We start from the raw sequence: 21,359 nt of genomic DNA, 5'->3' as shown, positions 1-21,359 counted from the left end.
TAACGGATAGACCTCATAGGCTTGAGAGGGGAAAAGAGGAAAAAAAAAACAATAGCATTTGCAAATTCAATTGATTCCAGCCCTGTTGGGACATTGACTGCAAAAGCGTTTTCCTTCCCGTTTTGAACCGTGATTTGATATAAAACCTGTCGAAACGAATCATAAACCCATTCTTAAGTCATATGTAGTGAGCCGAATAGTTATATGGATTAAATGTATTCAGTAAATAAATCATAAATGGATTTAAACATTATATAGATTTTTTTTTGTCATAACATGAGTGTTAAATTGATCATCAATTGATCGTAAATGGGTCATATATGGGTTTTGAGTGTTAAATGGATCATAAATTGGTCATATATGAGTCTACAGCTTATTTAAACCCGACCCATATTTATGACTCTCTCTGCTCTCACTCGATCTCGGACTCACTTATTCTCAGTCTCACCTCAATTTGAATATGAGTTTTCTTATATTTGATTAAATATGGAAGACGGGTCAGGTCGAGCATGGATTGGGTATAGATCACTAGATTTGCACTGCATAGTTATTATGGATCTATTTTGATTAGATAATTTTCACTCCGACTCATCCGTTTGACGAGTCTAATCCGATCCGTTGTTTTGTCCTCTTATTCACGTCTGCCCTCGGTCAACTTAACTCGATGCTCTTGCTCCTCGCTAGTTCTTTGCTATTGTTAATCCCCATGCGGCCCCATCGTAACAGTATTCAACGAGAGCTAACAACACCTTGACATGTCTGTCGGTAGATACAGGATTCCCACCCCAGAGCCGCCCTTTAATCGTAAAATAACGAGACAAGTGACAACATTAGGTCGTAATTACTATATATCGGAACATCATCAGCACTAATTGTCTGTTCACAATAATGTAATTAAGAAACGACATAATTTCATTGTCCCGAGTCAACTCGAGCGAGGGAAAGCTTGTTTGATCATCTTTCATTTGTCTTATTCTCCATCATGTCCCAACGAAATCGAAGGCAAATTTGGAAAGATATATGCAAAATCAGAAGTGAGTCTTCATCCCGGCGGCTTGAGTATGTAAAAATAGCTTATGCAAGATATCACGACAGTTTGAACCAAAAAAGAAAGGACGAAAATTGCAATGTTTAATGCGGATTTCGCTTGTCATCGAACTCGCCTCACGCCCGAAACATTTTAGTTTATTAGTCGAAGTAGTGCGAGAAAAACGTGAACCGTTGAATAAACCCTACTTTCGCCTAATTAATCAAGATTTCAGGGTTGCGTGCCGACTTAGGCGTCGAGAAGCCAAATTTGTTGCGGCAAATACAATCGATCGAGGGTTAGTGCAATGATCAAGCTGGATTGTATTATATCGTTGCAACATTTTTTGCTCTTTCTAGCGATGCCGCAATTTGACTCCCACCATCTTTCTCCTTTGGAAATAAGGGAACAATGGGAAATGTGGTGAGTTACGGGCACGACAGGGTGCAGTTCCTTACGTGACAAGCAACCACGGGTACGAGGAAACGTTAAATCGACAATAAATAGTTAAGAAACGAAATAGATTTGTTGGTTGATCCGTCTATCAACCCCTCACGTCCTATATCTTAAAGAAATGAAAAGTTGACCAATTTTCGTGCCAAAAAATATGTATGAAACTATATCGATTATATTTGAGAAAGAAACATAAATAGTTCTTAAACTTTGCCCACAATGTATAATGTCGTCTCATAACTTTTAGTTTGTTTGATATGGTCTGTGAATTTTAATTTAATGTGCAATATTGCCCCAGTACTTTCGACTTGTTCAATATGATCTATGAACTTTTGGTACATATTCAATTTAACCTTTTGACTATGTGAAAAATATTCAATTTTATTCCTGAACTTGAATTAATCGAAAGATAATATTTAACAATTTCATATACAATTGAAGTGTTAGATTGAACATTTATCAAATTTTTAGGGATTGATATCGAACAAATGACACTACATATTGGATCAAAATTAAGAAGTCATCTATGTCGTTGTTCCTTTATATTTAAAAAATATTCGATATTTGCCCGTTGAAATGAAGCCCACACGAAAGGGAAAGCCCCACATACGGTTTCGTTTGCTTAGGCTGACGTCACGTCGCAGGACGGAGAGGGGAAACCAGGGCCAACAGCGGATGATGTCGCCGAGGAGGGAGGAGGAGGATGCGAAAGGACAATCATGACCATATCAGTGGCTTGGCGTTCGTCACATCGCCATCCTCGAATCCGACGTGGAAAGCTGAGGACAGGTGGAAACACCAATCACATGGGAGAGGAGGGAGAGCATCTTCCCCCCCCCCCCCTTCCACCGTCCATTTTTACAGCTCCCATATACACATGTCTCCCTTGCTTCGCCCCGCGCGTGGCTTTGCACGCTCCGTACATCTAATAGTTCTCCGGAACGAAAGCCGGACGAAGTTGGACAAGGTCGATTGACCTCGACTCAAACCCGCCTTGATACTTACTTGATAAGCTATTAATTATATTCCGAACTCTTCGTTACCTATGTAAAAAAAATTCTGAATATTAGTATCGGCAATATCGGATCAAAATATGAGCTGCAAAAAGGCAATGTGAATTTTACACGGCATGATACGCTTGATCTGTACATTTACAAGAATTGGCCCGTTTTCACTGTTGGTCGATTATTTGGCTCATATGATCCACCTCTATGTATCAATCAAAAATTGATGCACGTGGTAATCTTAAATTGCAATTCTCAATGGGAGTTTTCATGATCTAATTGCACTTTTCAATAAAAATGTTTAGGAAGTAATCGAACCGATTGAAATGTTTAGAATTCGATCGCACTTTTTAGTAAATGATTGTAATTTGATCGACCAATTGAAAGTTTTGGAATCGACGTTGCACTCCGCATAAAAATTTTGGGACTTGTGGTCAATATCCCAAAATTTTGAATTTACTTACATTTAAATCCATGTTGGAATTACCTTACAAAAAAAAAATCCATGTTGGAATTAGCATTTATTTCGACTGCTGCATCTGTCTAAGCAAGTTATGTCTAGTCTCTACATCTATTTTTTTTTTTCCTTCACCTCAATTGCATAGTGATAACAATTTACTCAAAACTCACGCACTGCACTTGGTTGAACCCGCGCTTAAAGAGCCAGACTTCGTGATGGAGCAAGATCTTAGCTCGGCCATTGATGCAAAATTAGATTCGGATTTCATTAGTCGCAACAAATATAAAAAAGCGCTCTTTAATTCAACACAGATGAAATTAATGAAAGGACTTAATCACGCTATTTAAAATTTAAAAAGCTCATCAAACTCTAATTACATCACGAATTTAAGAACTCCTCACCCAATTGTTCTAGCAGCAAACATTCGTAGAAGAGTTCCCGAAGACGAGAGATGGATGAACAGCGAAGTTAATGGACAAAAACTCCTCCGTCCACCGACGCAAACCTCACGCGCTCCAGCAGTAAACCATCTTTTCGCCGACTCCCACAACACGCCTGCGGACGCAGTCGCTCCCATTAACCTTTCACGCCAACTGCTCGCACGCGCCTCTCCTCCGTTTTAATCCCACTCACGACACTAACCGCGATGCCGGAACCCGCAGTTACCGCGTCCCACAAGCACGTGCCCGCCTCTCTCACCGCGAGTGCGGACTCCGATCTCACGCGCGCGAGTGGGGGGTCTCCCTCTCCTCCCGGGGGGGGGGGGGTGGGTTTGAAAATTTTACTATTTTTTCCAAGTCTGAGCCGGGCGGCGCCACTGTAATTCCCGCTCACTTAGCGGTTTATTTCCAATTTAAAAAGAAAGCCCCCCGTCTAAGTGCGCGCGCGCGCGACGCGATTATTTTGTCTTGTCCCGTGTTTAAACGCCGAAACACGAAAGCGCCACGTCACCTCACCACAGTGAATTTTTCTCCCCCCCCCCCCCCCCATTTTTTTTTTTAATTTCTCATTTTTTAAAAATCTCCTCACCACCTGCACCTGCAGCACCGAAGAGCCGATCATTCAAATTCAAAACTCGAACAAATGGGAAAAAAAAAACAATTAATTTTTTTTTTGCAGAAAGGGACAACAGAAATTCGGGAAATCCCCCATCGCTCTCTCTCCCTCCCTCAACCTGGAATTGCAACCCAGACCCATTCATCGCTGCTCTCTCTCTCTCTCTCTTTCTCTCTTCCGCCGAGCATCGCCTCTGAGCGCGAGTCTCTGTCTTAAAGAAGAAGGGACGCAGGAGGAGCTCAGTCTCTCGGACAAGGGAGCTAACAGTGTTGCAGAGCAAAAAAAATTTTTTAAAAAAGAAAAAAAATAGAAATAACCGAAATGTGCTTGGTCTCTGCCTTTGTCCATCTAGCCATGTGAGCTCACTGACACATTCTCTTCTTCTTCTTCTTCTTCTTCACCTTTTCCCTCCGCGTCCCTGGTTCGTTTGGTTTTTGTATTCTTCCTTCGGCATTCGGGTTCCGAGTCATTTTGACTTCATCGGCTCGCCCGAGTTGACCGGCCTCCTCCTCCGCCCCCACCTCCCATGGCCTCCTCCTCGTCCCGGGCAAGGAGCAGCTCCCCGTTCTCGTACCGCAAACCGTCCAGCCCGTACTCCTCCACCTCCTCCTCCTCCTCGCTCTCCAACCCGCGCCTCCTGCCTCGCTCCTGCTCCTCCTCCGCCACCTCGTTCTACAACCCCGGCGGCGGCGGCGGCGGCGACGGCTTCGGCTCGCGATCGATGACGCCGAGCCGCTCCCGGTCGGATTCGGCGGACTGCGGCGGCCCGCGCGCGTGCGACGGTCGGTCGCCGGTGGGGTTCCCGTCCGACGAGCTGATGGGCGAGCCTCTGGACGCGCCGCCGCGCTCGGCGGACAGCATTTCGGTGACCATTCGGTTTAGGCCGTTGAGGTAAACGATAGATCTGTGGTCATCGGATCAGATCTAAGGGGATTCGAGTTGGCAAAAGTTTTGACTGATGCGGTTTCGTTGTTGCCTTTTCTGTGCGCGTGTGATTAAATGCTGTGGATTTTGGCAGCGAGAGAGAGTATCAGAGAGGAGATGAGATAGCGTGGTTTGCCGATGGGGATAAGATTGTGAGGAATGAGTACAATCCAGCTACTTTTTATGCATTCGGTATGGTTCAATCTCTAATTTGCTTATTGCAATGTCAACTCACGTTGTTGGGTACGAGGCGGAGGAACTGCTGAACTGGTTATTAGGTATGTTTTGGACTGACCGATGGGTTTGTTATGGCAGATAAAGTTTTTGGGCCGCATACGGCCTCACAGGAGGTATATGAAGTGGCGGCGAAGCCAGTGGTCAAGGCTGCGATGGAAGGTGTTAATGGTAAGTTTGAGCTGCACTTTGAGTTTCAGTCGTGTCACATGGAAGAATTTTTTGTGAAGAGAAGTATTGCAGTTGCTATGATGATTTGCTTGTCGTGTGGCGTGAAGCTCCGTTATTGGTTGATTGGACTCTGCTTGCTCGAATGCAGGAACTGTCTTTGCATATGGTGTTACGAGTAGTGGGAAGACACACACTATGCATGTAAGTTTGGCTGCTAACTCTGATAGATCTTACATTCTCTCTCTCAGTATTTCATGCTGCAACCCGGCGACAGGAACTCTTCTACTCATGAGCATTCATTCTGACTGAAGAGTGTCTGGTTGTTCTTAGGAGCTCAATGTCTACTCCAGTGGCTTTCCATTGACTTATGTATTTCTCGCCTTTCCATCTCATAGATGTACCTATTTGGTACACAAGCTGTTGTATGGCCGACTGATGTCGATATAGGGGGAAAAAGCTTAGAGAGTTTTCGCATAATTTGGACCACTTCATGTCTCATGCCAAGTTTCCGCGTAAATTCAAATTATCGCTTTATTATGAGTAGAGTCCCTCAATTTGCAGAGTAGAGTTCAAGATGGATGGATACTAGAAATGGCTATTGACCCACTTAGACATTCAATTGGGAATGTAGGCTATTGTTACATTCGAGGCTCCCTCCGCTTGTGTTCGATTAGTGAGTCTTTAAGGGATTTGTGGTTATCCCTAGTCTTTTGAACTTGGTTCTTTTGGATATGTATACTTACATGTTTGATCAGAATGGCCGGACTAATTACAGCATTTATCTAGAGGATTATGTGTGTACTGCATAGTAGTTGGGTTGTTTATTCTTGTCCATTGTCTAGTTTACTTTGCTTATTCCATTCAGCCGATGCTTACATCATGCTTGTTTTCTAGTAAGCATATCATCTCGTGAGAAGACTTGGTGAAGGCTGAACTTTTCCAGTCTCAGCCTCTGCTATGTGTTTTTTTAAGTAGCATCCTCTATACTCATTCTTGGCGTCTGCTAAGCAAATATCTGTCCCGAGCTTTTTGAGTTAGTTGCTGCCTTTACCTAATGTTAAATTATCTGTCATTATAAATCTTCAGGGTGATCACAATTCTCCTGGTGTCATACCGCTGGCTATCAAGGATGTTTTTAGCATGATCCAAGATGTAAGTGACTTTAAAGTTTATTAGCATCTTTGAGGCACTGCATGTTCACATAGGTTCTCTTTTGTTTGATGGAACCAGTTTGATTTCTGTAATGTGGGCCTACTAAAATCAGAGGTCTGGTTTGAGATCAAGATGGCATGATTATTTTGGAAACTGGTTCAACATCTGTCATGTTCGACGATTAAGGTCATAGGGGTAGTTCATGGTTCTGAGGGTACGAGTCTTGAAACTATGTATTTTACCATCAAATCTCATTTGTTGAGAAATTACACTCATGTACACAGCTTTCCAGAGAGAAGTGGGATGTTTTCTAGTTTTATTTGTGTATCAGCCTTTTGAGTGTCAGGCAACAATTGCAGGTTACTCTTATTTCCATGATAGATGTATGCTGTATACTTCCGTACTATCATTTATCCACGGTTTGTTGTCACAGACTCCAGGCAGAGAGTTTTTGCTCCGTGTATCATATCTTGAAATCTATAACGAGGTCAGTAGCATCAGAATTCGTCCCAGCTGATTCATGTTTTTTGGCATTACCTGTTTGACTATTGTGGAAGTTATCTGATCTGCATTGCCACTTACGTTTATTACACCAGGTGATCAATGACTTGCTTGATCCAACCGGTCAAAATCTGCGTGTTAGGGAAGATGCACAGGTTTTCTCTTCTGCACTAATTGTTGGCCGTTAACATTTTCATATTGAAACACGTTTCATATTCGCATCTCAGTTTTCACTTTTGTTTGGATCCTGTTTTCAAATTATTCTCCTTAGCTGTCTTATTCTGTCATATGGGCAATCATTGTTAGCGAGGAAAGTTTAAAAGCTTTTGCACGGAGTTCTGTACATTTTTCGTTTTTCCCTGTTAAGAGTTGATGGTATTTCTTGATTATTATGATTCTTTGTTCTTATTCCTGTTGCTGCATGATTATAATCTATATTATTTTTCATTGATTCTCCAACTGTCCACTTGCTTCTTTTCTGAAATATCTATGACCATAAAATTTTTGCAATACTTTGGCTAAGTCGATAATAAAACTTCTTAGGGAACTTACGTTGAGGGAATAAAAGAAGAAGTTGTTTTGTCTCCTGGGCATGCTTTGTCATTCATTGCTGCTGGGGAAGGTATTCTAGTCTCTGCCTCTACTGCTCTGTTTTCTTGAGGGTACTTCTGAAAGATACCCTGGTGAAATGTCTAACTTATTTATTGTTGGTTTGGCAGAGCATCGTCATGTTGGATCCAATAACTTCAATCTTTTGAGCAGCCGAAGTCACACCATTTTTACTCTGGTAAAGATCTATAAATATGAGTTAGAAAGACCTATAATGATCTAAAATTCAAAAGATGTGATTTTCATGTCATTCACAGCATTCCTTCGCAGTGTAACTTGATACCATTGTTTCTTTTTTTTTTTTATTTCTGTTAGTTTCTTGAGATTTTTCTTTTGAGTAGATTATCTTATTGCAGCTCCTTAATACATTCGTTTAGGGCATTCTGGGTAGTACGCGAGCTTTATTAATTCCTTTTTAATTAGTTCTGTAGATTTTTGCATCCACTTTAATCTGCAAGCAACTACAATCTTATTAATGGAGGCAAAGCTCTACGCCTTGTCACAAACAATTTCTTCTGGGGGAAATTTTTTTTTTGATTTCGTGTTCATCTTGGCATGGTTGGAGTAGCCGTTGTGCCGATTATCATTGCCTTTGGTGGAAAATATCTTAGAGAGCCCAGTGCTATCTTTGGGATACTTTTTACAGCAGTCAAGCTTTTCTTGGCAAAAAAACTCCTGGCAGTTATTTTTTCTGTATTCTTCTGAGGCCTTGTATAACTACTGGTGTTCCTGCAGATGATTGAGAGTAGTGCCCATGGTGATGAATATGATGGAGTGATCTTCTCTCAGTTGGTATGATAGGATTAGATTTATTATTTACCTTATCAATCATGTTTCTGCTGGTATACATTTCTAATTTCGTTTTGGATTCTCCCCTAGAATTTGATTGACCTGGCTGGATCTGAAAGCTCCAAGACTGAAACAACTGGACTGCGGAGAAAGGAAGGATCTTACATAAATAAAAGTCTTCTTACTCTTGGAACTGTAGGTTCCTTCTATTTTTCTGGTGATAAAATCCCCAATTTCTTTCCTTGTGCCTTAGGGTGATCAATCTGCTTTGTGATTCATCTGCTTTGTCCAATAGAAATAGAAGTACTGATCTCACAAAACCACATGCAAGGAATTTAGCTGAAAACCAACATGCAGTGACAATCATAGTCCATGATATACTATACTTTAAGATGGTTGTTCCTTTATAATCCGGAGTTTGTAGTGTGTCAGAAAGAGGTCTTGTGCTTATAATTTGATGATCTGCCTGCTTTATATAGGTGATCGGCAAACTGAGTGAAGGGAAAGCTTCTCATGTTCCATATCGAGATTCTAAACTCACTCGCCTTCTCCAGTCTTCATTGGGTGGGCATGGACATGTTTCGGTAAGTTCTATCTTTGGTAAGCCTTGTGAAATTGTATAATGAGCCTCCGATAACCTTTCCTTTCATATGGAGACTTTCTGAAATCATCTTTTCTTGTTGCTCTGATCGAGCCAGTTTATCAGTAAACAATTCGAGTTTTTCTGATCCAGGTTAATTTTTGTGATGTAGATTCTTTTGGATGTGTTGCAGCTAATATAATCTCTTTCCCTCTTTACTTTGATGTGCTTTTGACAGCTTATATGTACTGTTACTCCAGCATCTAGTAACATGGAGGAAACCCATAACACATTGAAATTTGCAAGTCGGGCAAAAAGAGTGGAGATATATGCCTCACGGAATAAGGTCTGTTATACCACGAGGCAATTTCTGGGCAAATGAAGAAAGTTACATAATTTCTAATTTTCTAATTAAGCATCTCTCGTCTCTCTTTCAGATTATCGATGAAAAATCTTTGATTAAGAAGTATCAGCGAGAAATTTCTGTTCTGAAGCAAGAACTTGATCAATTGAGGAGGGGGATGCTAGTGGGTGTGAGCCATGAGGAGATCTTGAGCTTGAAGCAGCAGGTTCTTTTGATGGACATTTTATTTGAAGTCTGCTTTTATTTACTTTGACATGGTGACAATATATTGATGTTTCATTTGATAGTTAGAGGAAGGCCAAGTGAAAATGCAGTCGAGATTGGAGGAGGAGGAAGAAGCCAAGGCTGCTCTCATGAGTAGAATTCAGAGATTGACAAAGCTCATTCTTGTCTCTTCAAAAAATACAATTCCAGGATGTTTGGGCGATATTCCTAATCACCACAAGAGCCATTCTGTTGTTGAAGATGAGGCAAGCTTCCTTTGTGCTATTGTCCTGTAGCAAGTATCATGGCCTCTGTTATTATGCATGTTTCCTTTTCTCCACTCTGGGGCCATTGTTCAAGCATTTAAGTAAACCATCTCTAAGTTTAAGTCTTCTTTGCAATTTCCATTCGTTTTGGTCTTCATGTCACCTGCCAAAATAATTGCCACCACAGAAGAAGACCGACAATCTTGAAGAATTCGCCGGGACATCTTATAGTCAAAACCAATTTGTAATAATTCCGCAAGTGACAATTTGATTTGTCCTCATCTTTGTCAGAAATCAGATGGGCTACGAGATTGTTCTCTGCTTAGTGATGGAGAGAATCAGAAGGATCTGCCATGTTCTGCCTCTGTTACTATGTCTGATCCGTCTTATGAACCCACACATAAAAGATCCGGTAGCAAATGGAGTGATGAATTCTCACCTGCTGGCAGTGCAGTTACAGAAATAACTCAGGCTGGTGAACTCATAGGTGCAAACAAATTGACAATGGTGCGTTTTCCACCAACTCATAATTTGCTTGAAAATCCATTATTATGATTTCCTTGAAAATGCATTATCAAAATATATTGCACAGTATGAAAATAGCAGTAATATTCTGTTGGCCAGTGTTTGGCATGACTGACTGGAGTTTTTCTTTTATACGTGTTAATGTAGGATTTATATGTCAAATTTTTATGTTAATCACAGATGAGGTGTGCATGTATAAACTATTTGTATCTTAAGATCCTTAGTTGACCACCACGTATGAAGTGCATACTTAAACTATTTGAGTGCTTAAATCTGACTTCTGCTTGGCATTTGTTAGTCCCAGAATAATTGATCTCATCCTTTTATCCTGGCATTAGGGTGGGATGTCAATTTCAGATCAGATGGATCTTCTTGTTGAGCAAGTAAAGATGCTTGCTGGGGAGATTGCGTTTAGCACGAGTACTCTGAAGCGCTTGGTAGACCAGTCTGTGGATGACCCTGAAAGTTCAAAAAATCAGGTACATTTCGCTGTTTTGTGCTCATTTTCCTGTCCATTTATTATACTGTCCCAACGTGTTCTAATTTGATGTAAGGAAGATGCTGTCCGCGAGTGCAAATAAATAGTAAAAAGTTGTTTGCACAATCGAATAAGCTGATAATGAGCAGAATGTGCTCCTTAAGATGGGTATGTTTGCACCATGCGAGAGAATGGAGAGAATGCCAGCCTGTTTAACCACAAATCTTCAATCTTGTTTTGGATTAACCATTGCATACTGGGATTCTACATGTAGCATGATAAGATCAAGAATTATTAATTCTTGGGTATTTGCAGTCTGCATATTTATGTGCTTGTTATCTACACATGCCTTCTGACATTTTCATGTGTGGATTACGAAATTGAAGATGAGGCGACTGCATTGCAGCTTTAATAACTTGGTTTAGCAACATGTCTTCTTGTGCACAAGATTTTCTAATGAATATTCACTTGTTTATTCGTATTCATGTTTTTCTGATATAGATTGAGAATTTGGAACGTGAGATTCATGATAAGAAGAGGCAGATGAGCGCACTAGAACAGCGCATTATTGAGAGTGGCGAAGCTTCTATCGCTAATGCATCCCTAGTTGAAATGCAGCAGGTACTCTCTCTCTCCCTCTCTCTCTCCAGAAGTTATCTCTCCATCATTTGCCATATCACAATAGATTTTGACTCCATTAATATATTGTAACAGACAGTCATGAGATTGATGGCACAATGCAATGAGAAAGGTTTTGAGTTGGAGGTAAGTTTCTTGAGTGCTAGATCAATTAAAAGGATGATAATGATTTTGTATTCTTGTTTCCTGCAACTTGAAATAGCACTATTGATTGGCCTGTCCATTTATCCTGCCATCCTTATGTAGATGACGGTAATGTTCTTACTGGCTGATATATTATTCATCGCAAATGCAGATAAAATCTGCAGACAATCGGATCTTGCAGGAACAGTTGCAGAATAAAGTACGAACCTCATTTTCCTATATATAATTTTTATTCGACAATGTATGTTTGCATCTGCTGAGTTCTATATACTTGCACTTTTTTTTATGTTGTGCCCGGCAGTGTGCAGAGAACAGGGAACTACAGGAAAGAGTGAATGTGTTGGAGCAGCAATTGACTTCACCTAACAGTGATAAGATTATCAAGACATCAGTCTCTTCTGAACTGAATATTTCTGAGGGTAATAGCAACGAGCTGAAAAGGAAGATTCAAACTCAGGTGATTACTTATTCTTTCTTTCTTTTGAAAGTATAGATGAGAAGCATAATGGAGTTAGAACCTCGTAGATGAGTACAAATGGAAACAGCACAATGAGAATTGTCATGTAGAGCAACAAATTTAATATGGTGAAGTGCATTTGTCGTGTACATATGTTTTGCAAAGTTCTTCACTTTGTAAGATTGCTCTGTGCCTTCGCCGCAGGAGATTGAGAATGAGAAATTGAAGCTGGAACAGGTCCAGCTTTCAGAAGAAAACAGTGGCTTGCGTGTCCAGAATCAGAAACTGGCAGAGGAAGCTTCATATGCAAAAGAGCTTGCATCCGCTGCTGCTGTTGAGCTGAAGAATTTGGCTGGGGAGGTTACTAAGCTTTCCCTGCAGAACTCAAAGCTAGAAAAAGAACTCTTGGCTGCACGAGAATTGGCACATTCTAGAGCTAATGGTTTAAACCGCAAATTCGGTGATGGTGTAAGGGCGGCTAGAAAAGGTCGTCTATCTGGTCGTTCCCATGACCTGGGATCTGCCTCTGATGAGTTTGATGCCTGGAGTCTTGACCCAGATGATTTGAAAATGGAACTACAGGCAAGAAAGCAACGTGAAGCAGCTCTTGAAGCTGCATTAGCTGAAAAGGAGTTTCTAGAAGATGAATACAGGAAAAAAGTTGATGAGGCAAAGAAGAGGGAGGAAGCTTTAGAAAATGACTTGGCCAATATGTGGGTCCTTGTTGCTAAATTGAAGAAAGACGGGGGAGGCATAACTGAGCTGAACTCGGATGACAGGTCTTCTGAAGCAAACAACATTGATGAATTGAAGCCTACTGACAGTGATAGCAATGGCATCCTAAAAGAGAGGCAAATTCCTGATGTCTCGAGACCAACTGAGGAATTTGTCAAGGAGGAACCTCTAGTTGTTCGCTTGAAGGTAGTGTCTGTGGATGTTCTTTCAGCATCTACGCATGTACTTCTGTAAGTTTATTTGAGAAACAAATGGTTCTACTGAATATTTCTCCAAAGTATACTTGGGATCCAGTGGGTTGCCCAATCGAATCAGCAATATTTTCTTTTTTTAAGTTATCGTTCACTGTAGTTTAAAATATATCTGTGTTTGAGCTGTTTAATTCTTCAGGCGCGAATGCAAGAAATGAGAGAAAAGGAACTCAAATCCGCCGGAAACGGAGATGGAAACTCGCATATGTGTAAAGTTTGTTTTGAATCACCAACTGCAGCTATCCTTCTACCCTGCAGGCATTTTTGTTGTAAGTAATTGAAGATTTTGCCACTTAAAATTCCATATTTCTGCCGATCTTTTTTGACTAATTACTGTACTTCCCATCTCTTCTGCAGTGTGTAAATCCTGTTCTCTAGCTTGTTCTGAGTGTCCTATTTGTCGTACAAAAATTGGAGATAGGCTGTTTGCATTTACTTCTTGACTCCGCCGTTTATTTCCTCCTAAAGGTATGCAAATTGGCTCCATCTACATACTTTTCCTCTTAAGTACATGCTTGGTGGACCATCAACTGGTTGTTTTAAGACATGATCTATGGGAGAGCCAAGCTAAGTGTGAACAAGAGACTCTATATGGAGGCTGTCTATATGTACATTGGACTTTGTTAGTAATGCCACATGATTTTGTGAAGTGTCTTATACATTTGTCTGCTTCATGTGCAGGGTTTTCTTACTATTGGTAGCTATTTTGCTTCCAATGGCAGGTGCATTCTTTTATTACTTTCTCCTGTACGTAGCTCCTGCAATGATATATCAGCCGTTTCTTTTCTGTAACTTTCCCAAAGAGATGTAAAATAAGCAGGGAAAAGTTCGGAAAAAAGAAGCGAAACATGTCAAGAGAACTATACGATTTCGAGTTTATGGGGCAAGATGTTGCTCTGCCATTGAACATGTAGCAGAATGTTGACATGTTCGAAGTTCTAAAACTTCTGTGGAGTCGGGTTACATATACAAATGGTGTAAGCCTCTGTAAAAAAAAAAATTCCACCCTTCCCAGTGTAATTTCGATTCTGAAAACAGAGGCTACTTGTGCTTTGATTATCTGCAAATGCATTATCAACCATCATTTGTTCGTACATCAGAAATATAAAGTTGAGGTTCTGATCAGTGGCCATGTTCTAGTATGTTCAACAAAAAGCTTCACGGTTTTGTGCTTGAGTAACCGAAAGCTCAGAACCTTCCTATCTTGGTTCTATGTTTGCTTAAAGCAGCACGGAAAAGAATCTTGTACGATAATGATCAATTTACTTGTATCTTTTGCCATTCTTCTCAGCTAAGATCGATGGGATATCTCAGCCTATGCAAGAAAACAATCGCAAATCCTTTGCCCTTCTAACTCGATGCAATTAAAAGCGTCGATGGCCTTTACTGATGATTGGGGGGTCTCTATCATTTGACTGACCGTGCATGCTGTATGAGGAAAATAATAAAAAAGTCATGAAATTATTGTATTGGTGCTAATTTTGTTCTAAAACTTTTAATTTGGTCAATTTAGTTTTAAATTTTTTCACATTTTGCCAATTATGTTTACCGGGCCAATTTTGGCTGAAAGTCACTGATATGGAATCCGGCCATTTTAAGTGGCATGGTTGGTGCCGATGTTAATATTTTAATAATGATTTGAATTTTTTTATATATTTTTCTTTTAATTTGGCTGGTGAGGGTCTTTGTGCCTGCGCGGCCTTACCAGTCAAAAGGAAAAAAAATATAAAAAATATAATTAAAAATTTTATTGTTTTTTAAAAAATTGTTTACTTAGTGTAGGCTATGCCACGTAGGGCGGCTGACGTCCACGTCAGCGATTTCCGGCCAAAATTGACCGGATTGACTCAATTGGCAAAATGCGAAAATATTTAGGTTTAAATTGATCAAATTAAAAAGTTTAGAATTAACTTGATACCAATGCAATAGGTTTAAGATTTTTTTGATACTTTCCCAATACTGAACCGGTGGATGTTTGGTCTAATCTTGAATCTATTTCTGATTAATGGCTTATCTATAAATCTGCATTTGCTCTTGAGCACTCTTTATGATGACATGGAATTTATGGAGAATGTAATTATATCTTTCTTACTTATGAATACTTGAAGAATGAAATTATGGTAAAGAGGCCATAGGAAAAAAGACAATTGTTTGTCAAGATGCATGAGAAATCTTGAGCAATCAGATTAGAACATTCAAAAGCCACAACAAACATGCCGGGACTTCTTGAGAGGTTTAGAACTGACATCTGGAACTGCATAAACTTCACTCTCTATCTTATGATTTTGTGTGCTGTCATCCTTCTCGGAAGCATTCATGCCGGTGAGTAAATCACACTCAGATTGGGAAAGAGGAAGATATACGGACTGAGCCAAAACGTCGAGTATCCGACGCGCGTCTCTGCTAGTAATGTTTCCGTGATCACTATCCTCTGTCTGCAAAAAAGAACCATTCAGAAATGTCAATGGACATTCGTGAAATTCGAGCGTGTCCGAGGGTAGAAAATCTACAGTGTTCTGTGGACCTTACAGTAACTATCAATGGGAGCTGATGGAGAATCGAGGAAATCATCTACCCGCCAACCAGGCAGCATCTCGGTGAAGTACTCCGATATGCTGTTTGTTGAGAATGAGCTGGTGTCGATGATATGAGTATCGTCTTGGCGAGCATTTGAAGAATTTAAAAACTCTGCTGATTGTCCATTTTCATTTTTCAGTGAAGACGGCGGTTCCTTAGTTCGGGTACTGATGGATGTGTCAAGGGCAGTCGATGACGAGGAGGGAGCGCGGTGCGTTGAGGAAGAACCGGAGATTTTCACTCCGGTGAGAAGGAATCTGCTGTGCTTCTGCATGTGCTCATTGGACTTGTGTATGGGAAGGTCGCACTCTCTGCAAAGAATTGCTCTGTCTTCTTTGCAGAAAATCCAACCACGCTGCTCCTACGCATTCAAACCAAAACAATCAGCAAAGCGAAAGCATGAGATTCGACGAGTTTGGTGAACTTTTAGTCCCACCAATATCTGACTTTTCTCATAATGTGCCTTCAAAGTCAAACAGTCAATGCATCACACAACCTCAGTTGAAAAAGTTGACCATTAATAGAACTTCGATAAACATACCGAGACGACTCCCAGCTGTCCGGTGATAATACAAAGTTGACCCTCTCCGTAAAATAAGATAAGGGCAAGCAAAATCAGTGAGCCAACTTGAATTGCAGAAGTAAGAAATTTTCAGGTATTATCTTCTTCTCAGGCGAAAAGTCTTCAGGTATTAGCACCGGATTGTGGAAATCTTTGGTATCATGTTAAAAATTTATACTTAAACAAGAGAGCTCATATTCCAACGTGATTAACCAATTTTCGGTCAAGGAGGAGGTTTCTGAGAGAAATAAAGGGATTGCAGTGAGCACCTGGCAAATATCACACAGAGGAAAATCTTGGAAGGTGTGGCGGCGTAGGGAGTGACGCTTGTGCTGGCTCACGAGCTTGTTCGCATTGTGGACACGCCGATCGCAGCCATCGCAAAGAGCAGCTTCATCTGCTGAGCAAAATACAGCAGCCTCTTCTTTGTTGCACACATCACATTGGATCTTCATGGTCAAACTCGTTTCTGTCTCTTTCTTTCTTTAAGGCACTCACAAAACTCTTGGACTCCGGAATTAGTCCCAATGGGTTGAGCACTCACAAAACTCTCGACTGTGGAATATCATCCAACGGGTTCGAAGAGAATGCTTCTCGGGTTTGAGCACTCGCTATACAGAGCAGTGGGCGGACGGCAGAGAGGAAGCGAGGTCGATACTGTTCGAAGTGTCGAGCAGCTAGATGGGTCTATACATGTGATGGCTTCTCTCAATAAATATTGTGAGAGCTCTCTCTGAGAGAGAGAGAGAGAGAGAGTTGGCTCTAAGATTGTGTTATGAAATGTCGAAGCTTTGAGTCTAGGCTTGAATAAGGAAGGGGGCAGGGGAAGCTTTATATCGACCATTTACAGTCCGTGCTTTCTTTGCCCATTCAAATTTGCATCTGTCAATACAAGTTGCAGAGAGAGAGAGAGAGAGAGACTTGAGATTTGGTGAAACAGACTCGCATGTTAGGACGGTGTTTGAGGGAATAGATTTCAAAGCCGAATAGGGAATTGTGGAATTGCTTGGCCTTGAGCTAGGACGGTGTTTGAGTGAGACGACTGGTCTCGAGAAAATAAACGATAATTGACTCGAAGCGCTAATTGACAGAGCTCAACTTTCGGTCGGACTATTTTGCCTTCCTTTGACAGGCAACTCGCCCCATTCTTGGCCGCCCAAGCCGCGATCCGGCTGGCGTTTTGTGAAAGGCGTGATTTCACATATTTTCTCAAGGCCCGCAGTATGATTTCATCGAGCAACTTCAACATGTATTCCATGGCTGACATGAGGCAGCAACCCGACTAGACAATAGCTTTCGCCGCTGTAATCTCGGCGGCGACAACATGCGTTTTTTTTCTTTTTGCTAACTCTTCATCGTGTCGCCATGTCGATTTGCGTGTCATTCAATTTGCCCTCGTGTTTCATGTGTCTGGTGTGTGGACATTAGGGGCGATTCCGAAAATCGATGAAACAACAACCGTAAAGGATGAGTCCACCACTGTTGCTTACAATTGATGTTCCATGATCTTGTGAATCTTCATCTCTCATTATGCCCCCTCCTAGAATCAAAATTAGAGGGTTAGTAATGGGAATTCCTTAAAATAACATACACACTTTAACGTGATATTTGCATTCATATGCACTTGGCAAGTAGGAGTTTAGTTATCTTCTACTGCATGTGCAATTAAAGGGACGAAATAGCCTCCACCACCTATTAATCAAAGTCCGTACAATAGTACCAAAAAATTACACCTATTATTATATAGACCCCGCAGATAATTAATACGTACAGCTGCACTATCATGTTCGTTACTTGGTGTAGCATGTTGTGTTAATGGTATGCTGTTGGGGTCTAGGGTGATTAGTCACTTGATTCTTCTTGGACATAGGAAGAGAGACTATGAAGTATGCCCACGTTGCAATGCGAGTCAAAGTTAACGTGCAAGATGCAAATAATCAAAACTCAGAATGTGATTCGAGAATTCAAAAGTATCTTTAGCTTCTTAACTTAATTTAGTGAGAAAATCTAAAGGTTAATTAGATGGGGATTTCTAGATAATTATGAACGGACTACAATTACAGCCATTTCTCTAGTAAAATATGGTCAACTGTGCTTAAAGCATTGTGAATTATTTAAGCATTTTCATCGTTTTCAGGTTTGTCGCCTCAAAGTCATCACCAGCTCTGTGCTGCTAAGGCGTACAAATGATACAAGCGAATGATGGATGGAATACGTGGCAAATCCGATGTCGTTTTAGAAAGGTGGTTCCATACTAATGCATCCCATCTATGTTATCGTATGCGCTTTCGAAACGGGAAACGAAGAAAGTACTAAAAGATCAAACGAGTTGAGCTTGAACATCATCCCCGAGCTCCATGCGTTGACATGGAGGCACGCTCCAGCGAAATGGGAAATCAAGAAAATCTAGCTGAAGGAAAAGAGGGGAGGACATTGGCTCCGATTGGGAACGGCTCTCCTTAGGCAAATGCAAAATATCGTTTGACAAATTTTTTGGAGAGATATGGGAAGATGCGACCGCATTTCTAAAGGCCTTTAGCCCGAGGCAGGTTCGGAGGTGCTTTGAGCATTTCCGGAATACAAATACAATTTTTTTTCTTTTCCAATTCTGCCATCGCTTAACTTTCGTAATTCCGGAAATGTCTCTACCTCTCGGGATGTCACCTGCCAGCGAGACAGATCTGGCTATCGGCAAGCTAGTTTGGCACCAACCAAGTCGCGTGTCCTTAGGCGTCCTCGGGCGTTGCCTTGGTCGGGCATCCTCAGGCGAGACTGGCAAGCAGCCGATTCAGGAAAATATTTTTCAAATAATTTATTTTTTACGAAATAAATGGAGTCTGAAAATCTTTTGCATTTTTTCAAAAGCTTTCCCCCAAAATGTTTCCAAACACACCCATTAATGCTACGAGACAAGCTTTCACTTTTTCCACATGTGGATTTGGTCAGTGCTGGACGATCTCTTCAACATTATCGCTTGAGAAAAAGAGAGAGAGAAACGAAGACGCAAGAGATGTCAACGTTTCCAAAATTTGAGGCCGCCGAAGCACGGAATTGAAGTCAAAGGAAGTATAATGCATTACTTACGATTAGGGGTATTTGCTCATCTTGTTGGTGTACAGACTTTATGGACTCCTCTTTGTTCCTGTGTATTGCTTGGGTCAACGTGATTAGATGGCCTAATCCAAAGGCCGTATCTATTCTGAATCATGAATAGCTTTGAGGGTCATGTTTTATGGCGTATCAATGGATTTTCCAGCCTCGCATCTTTAACCTCGTTATTGTCTGAAATCCCATTTTCTCGTTTCCCGTTCGTTCGTTCGTTCATTTGCTTTTGTTTCCACCCAAGAAATAGTCCTCGAAGAACCCTCTGAGGACATTGCCATGTCGCTTCATTTTCGAGCTATCATCGTTGTCCTGTCGGTTAACTAAAAATTATAATGGTATTTCATCGTTATGACTAGTTTTTGGGGGAGAGGGGCTTTGTTTGCACGGGTTATAGCGTGTAAATGGAATTTTTCAGACTCGCATCTTTAACCTCTTCGTTGTCTGAATTCCCATTCTCTCGTTTCCAGTTCGCTTGTTTGCTCTTGTATTCATCCAAGAAATAGTCCTCGCAAAACTCTAAGGACATTGCCATGTCGATTGAACCGCTCACTTCAAGCTATCATTGTCGTCTTGTTGGTCGACTGAAAAATATAAAGGTACTTCATCGTTATGACTAGTTTTGGAGGGTGCGAGGTTTTGTTTGTATGGGTTCTGACGTATAAAATGGGACTTTTCAGTCTCGCATTTTTAACTTGGTAATCGTCTCTAAATCTCGTTCTCTCGTTTTACGTTCGTTCGTTCGCTTTTTTTGTCCATCCAAGAAATAGTCCTTGCAAAACCCTCTAAGAACATTGCGATGTCGCTTGAACTGCTTATTTTTGAGCTATCATCGTCGTCCTGTCGGTCAATTGAAATCGTTACGAAGCCACTACCTCAGACAAAGAGGGGGAGATGGAGAACAATAGGGGATGATGTGAGATTGGAGCTTCAGTGGACAAAGGAGAAAAAAAGTGAAATTGGACTGAAGCTTCACTTAGAGGACAATTGTTTGTGATTGTTTCTTTCTTTTTTTTTTTTTTTGGTCGAAGATTGTTTCTTTCTTTAGGAAGCATTGGCTTGAGCTAACTTGAGAGATAAGAAACCTCAGTTATGGTAGGATGATCAAAGTTTGGTGGAGGGGAGATGTTAAAAGTGTTGGACGGAGAATAAGTGTATGCATATATTAATGGATATTCTGAACATTTAATAAAAAACACGTGTGATTTAACCAAAATGAGTAGATTTGTCATTCGAAATGAAAATCGATACGATGATATCCTTTTAAATTCAAGTGCGATTCTCAGTAATTTCAGTTCTTAACGGTTAATTTCGTTGATAATTAGTGTCGTATATTCTTTAATCTTAGATTATAGACGGATTAAATAACTTGTTTAATTTACAGATGTGATTAGACGAGGGCAGGCTGGAGATGGGCTTTCCACACCACCAAGTACAAGAGAGAAACTTCTAAAAGAAGAAGCCTTTGGACTTAAAGGAGTGCTATATAGCATTCAAAGCAAAGTAAACTTAATTGATAAGTTCTTTTAGACAATACCAATCTGCTTCACGAAACATGTATTAATAGTAACGCGTGTTATACTAAATCGTAATAAGCTAATCATTTTTTAGAGAAATTATTATTAGTAATTACGTAATCACTATCGAATAAGCGATACGGGTTTTCGGAATTATCTTTACGACCTAAGTCTTCTACATATTATATATCTAATTAGTGAATCTATAAGCAATATTTTACATCGATAGTTAATCTAATATAAATTAATTTTCATAGAAATAATAATTTTTTACATTAGTTTGCGAAATAACTATTGTTATGATTTTTTTGAAATTTGAAAATTTGGGAGATATGGTATGAATTCCCGATATCGCGAATTGAACGGCCAAGATTCTCGCTCCGCATTTGCAGCCCCTCCCCAAAAAAAAAAAAAAGCGCAAAAAAATGGGAAAAAGCGAGAAAAGGGGAAAAGTTAAAAAGCGAATCGCGGCACGCAATAAAGGCGCGACGAGAGAGGAACCCGACGCTGACGTGTCGAGTACCGATTGGGGAAATTCACGTGGAGCAAAACTTCTTCTTGAGCGACACGCATCACGA

The 21,359-nt window shown here is 40.6% G+C and overlaps 2 protein-coding genes across 4 annotated transcripts; one reads left to right on the top strand and one right to left on the bottom strand.

Annotated features, from left to right (window-relative positions):
* The first annotated feature begins 4,141 nt into the window (after positions 1 to 4,141).
* LOC115672572 (kinesin-like protein KIN-7D, mitochondrial) lies at positions 4,142 to 14,148 on the top strand. Of its 2 annotated transcripts, XM_030594396.2 has the most exons (25): positions 4,144 to 4,891; positions 5,019 to 5,116; positions 5,240 to 5,329; positions 5,478 to 5,530; positions 6,416 to 6,481; positions 6,915 to 6,968; positions 7,078 to 7,137; positions 7,526 to 7,604; positions 7,702 to 7,769; positions 8,327 to 8,383; positions 8,471 to 8,575; positions 8,860 to 8,964; positions 9,199 to 9,306; positions 9,398 to 9,529; positions 9,612 to 9,794; positions 10,086 to 10,301; positions 10,658 to 10,798; positions 11,299 to 11,418; positions 11,512 to 11,562; positions 11,732 to 11,779; positions 11,882 to 12,037; positions 12,242 to 12,958; positions 13,163 to 13,292; positions 13,381 to 13,491; positions 13,705 to 14,148. In XM_030594396.2, the coding sequence occupies exons 1-24, from the start codon at positions 4,527 to 4,529 to the stop codon at positions 13,464 to 13,466; spliced, it is 3,288 nt and encodes a 1,095-aa protein (XP_030450256.2). In that variant the 5' UTR covers positions 4,144 to 4,526; the 3' UTR covers positions 13,467 to 13,491; positions 13,705 to 14,148. The 2 variants fall into 2 exon arrangements, with proteins under 2 accessions (XP_056160813.1, XP_030450256.2); XM_056304838.1 differs by lacking the exons at positions 13,381 to 13,491; positions 13,705 to 14,148 and having other exon boundaries at positions 4,142 to 4,891; positions 12,242 to 13,002; positions 13,163 to 13,188.
* Positions 14,149 to 15,160: 1,012 nt separating this feature from the next.
* On the bottom strand, positions 15,161 to 17,021 carry LOC115672573 (B-box zinc finger protein 20-like). Of its 2 annotated transcripts, none has more exons than XM_056304903.1 (3): positions 16,432 to 17,021; positions 15,553 to 15,955; positions 15,161 to 15,458 (listed from the first exon to the last, which is right to left on the bottom strand). In XM_056304903.1, the coding sequence occupies exons 1-3, from the start codon at positions 16,615 to 16,617 to the stop codon at positions 15,448 to 15,450; spliced, it is 600 nt and encodes a 199-aa protein (XP_056160878.1). In that variant the 5' UTR covers positions 16,618 to 17,021; the 3' UTR covers positions 15,161 to 15,447. The 2 variants fall into 2 exon arrangements, with proteins under 2 accessions (XP_056160878.1, XP_030450257.2); XM_030594397.2 differs by having other exon boundaries at positions 15,553 to 15,961; positions 16,432 to 16,980.
* Positions 17,022 to 21,359: the final 4,338 nt, after the last annotated feature.

Source organism: Syzygium oleosum, unplaced genomic scaffold (genome assembly GCF_021117445.2).
Source record: "Syzygium oleosum isolate NSW1041296 unplaced genomic scaffold, Sole_v2.1 Sole_v2.33, whole genome shotgun sequence".
Classification (NCBI taxonomy): domain Eukaryota; kingdom Viridiplantae; phylum Streptophyta; class Magnoliopsida; order Myrtales; family Myrtaceae; genus Syzygium; species Syzygium oleosum.
Note: the sequence above shows the minus strand (reverse complement) of the source record. Positions and strands in the feature narration are given on the sequence as shown.

Excerpts from the sequence above, each read along its gene's own strand:
- LOC115672572 (XM_030594396.2), top strand. The coding sequence starts at position 4,527 with ATGGCCTCCTCCTCGTCCCGGGCAAGGAGCAGCTCCCCGTTCTCGTAC. Across the intron at positions 8,576-8,859 it reads GTCTTCTTACTCTTGGAACT|GTGATCGGCAAACTGAGTGA; the intron begins GTAGGTTCCTTC and ends TGCTTTATATAG. Across the intron at positions 9,795-10,085 it reads ATTCTGTTGTTGAAGATGAG|AAATCAGATGGGCTACGAGA; the intron begins GCAAGCTTCCTT and ends CATCTTTGTCAG.
- LOC115672573 (XM_030594397.2), bottom strand. The coding sequence starts at position 16,617 with ATGAAGATCCAATGTGATGTGTGCAACAAAGAAGAGGCTGCTGTATTT. Across the intron at positions 15,962-16,431 it reads CTCTGTGTGATATTTGCCAG|GAGCAGCGTGGTTGGATTTT; the intron begins GTGCTCACTGCA and ends TTGAATGCGTAG.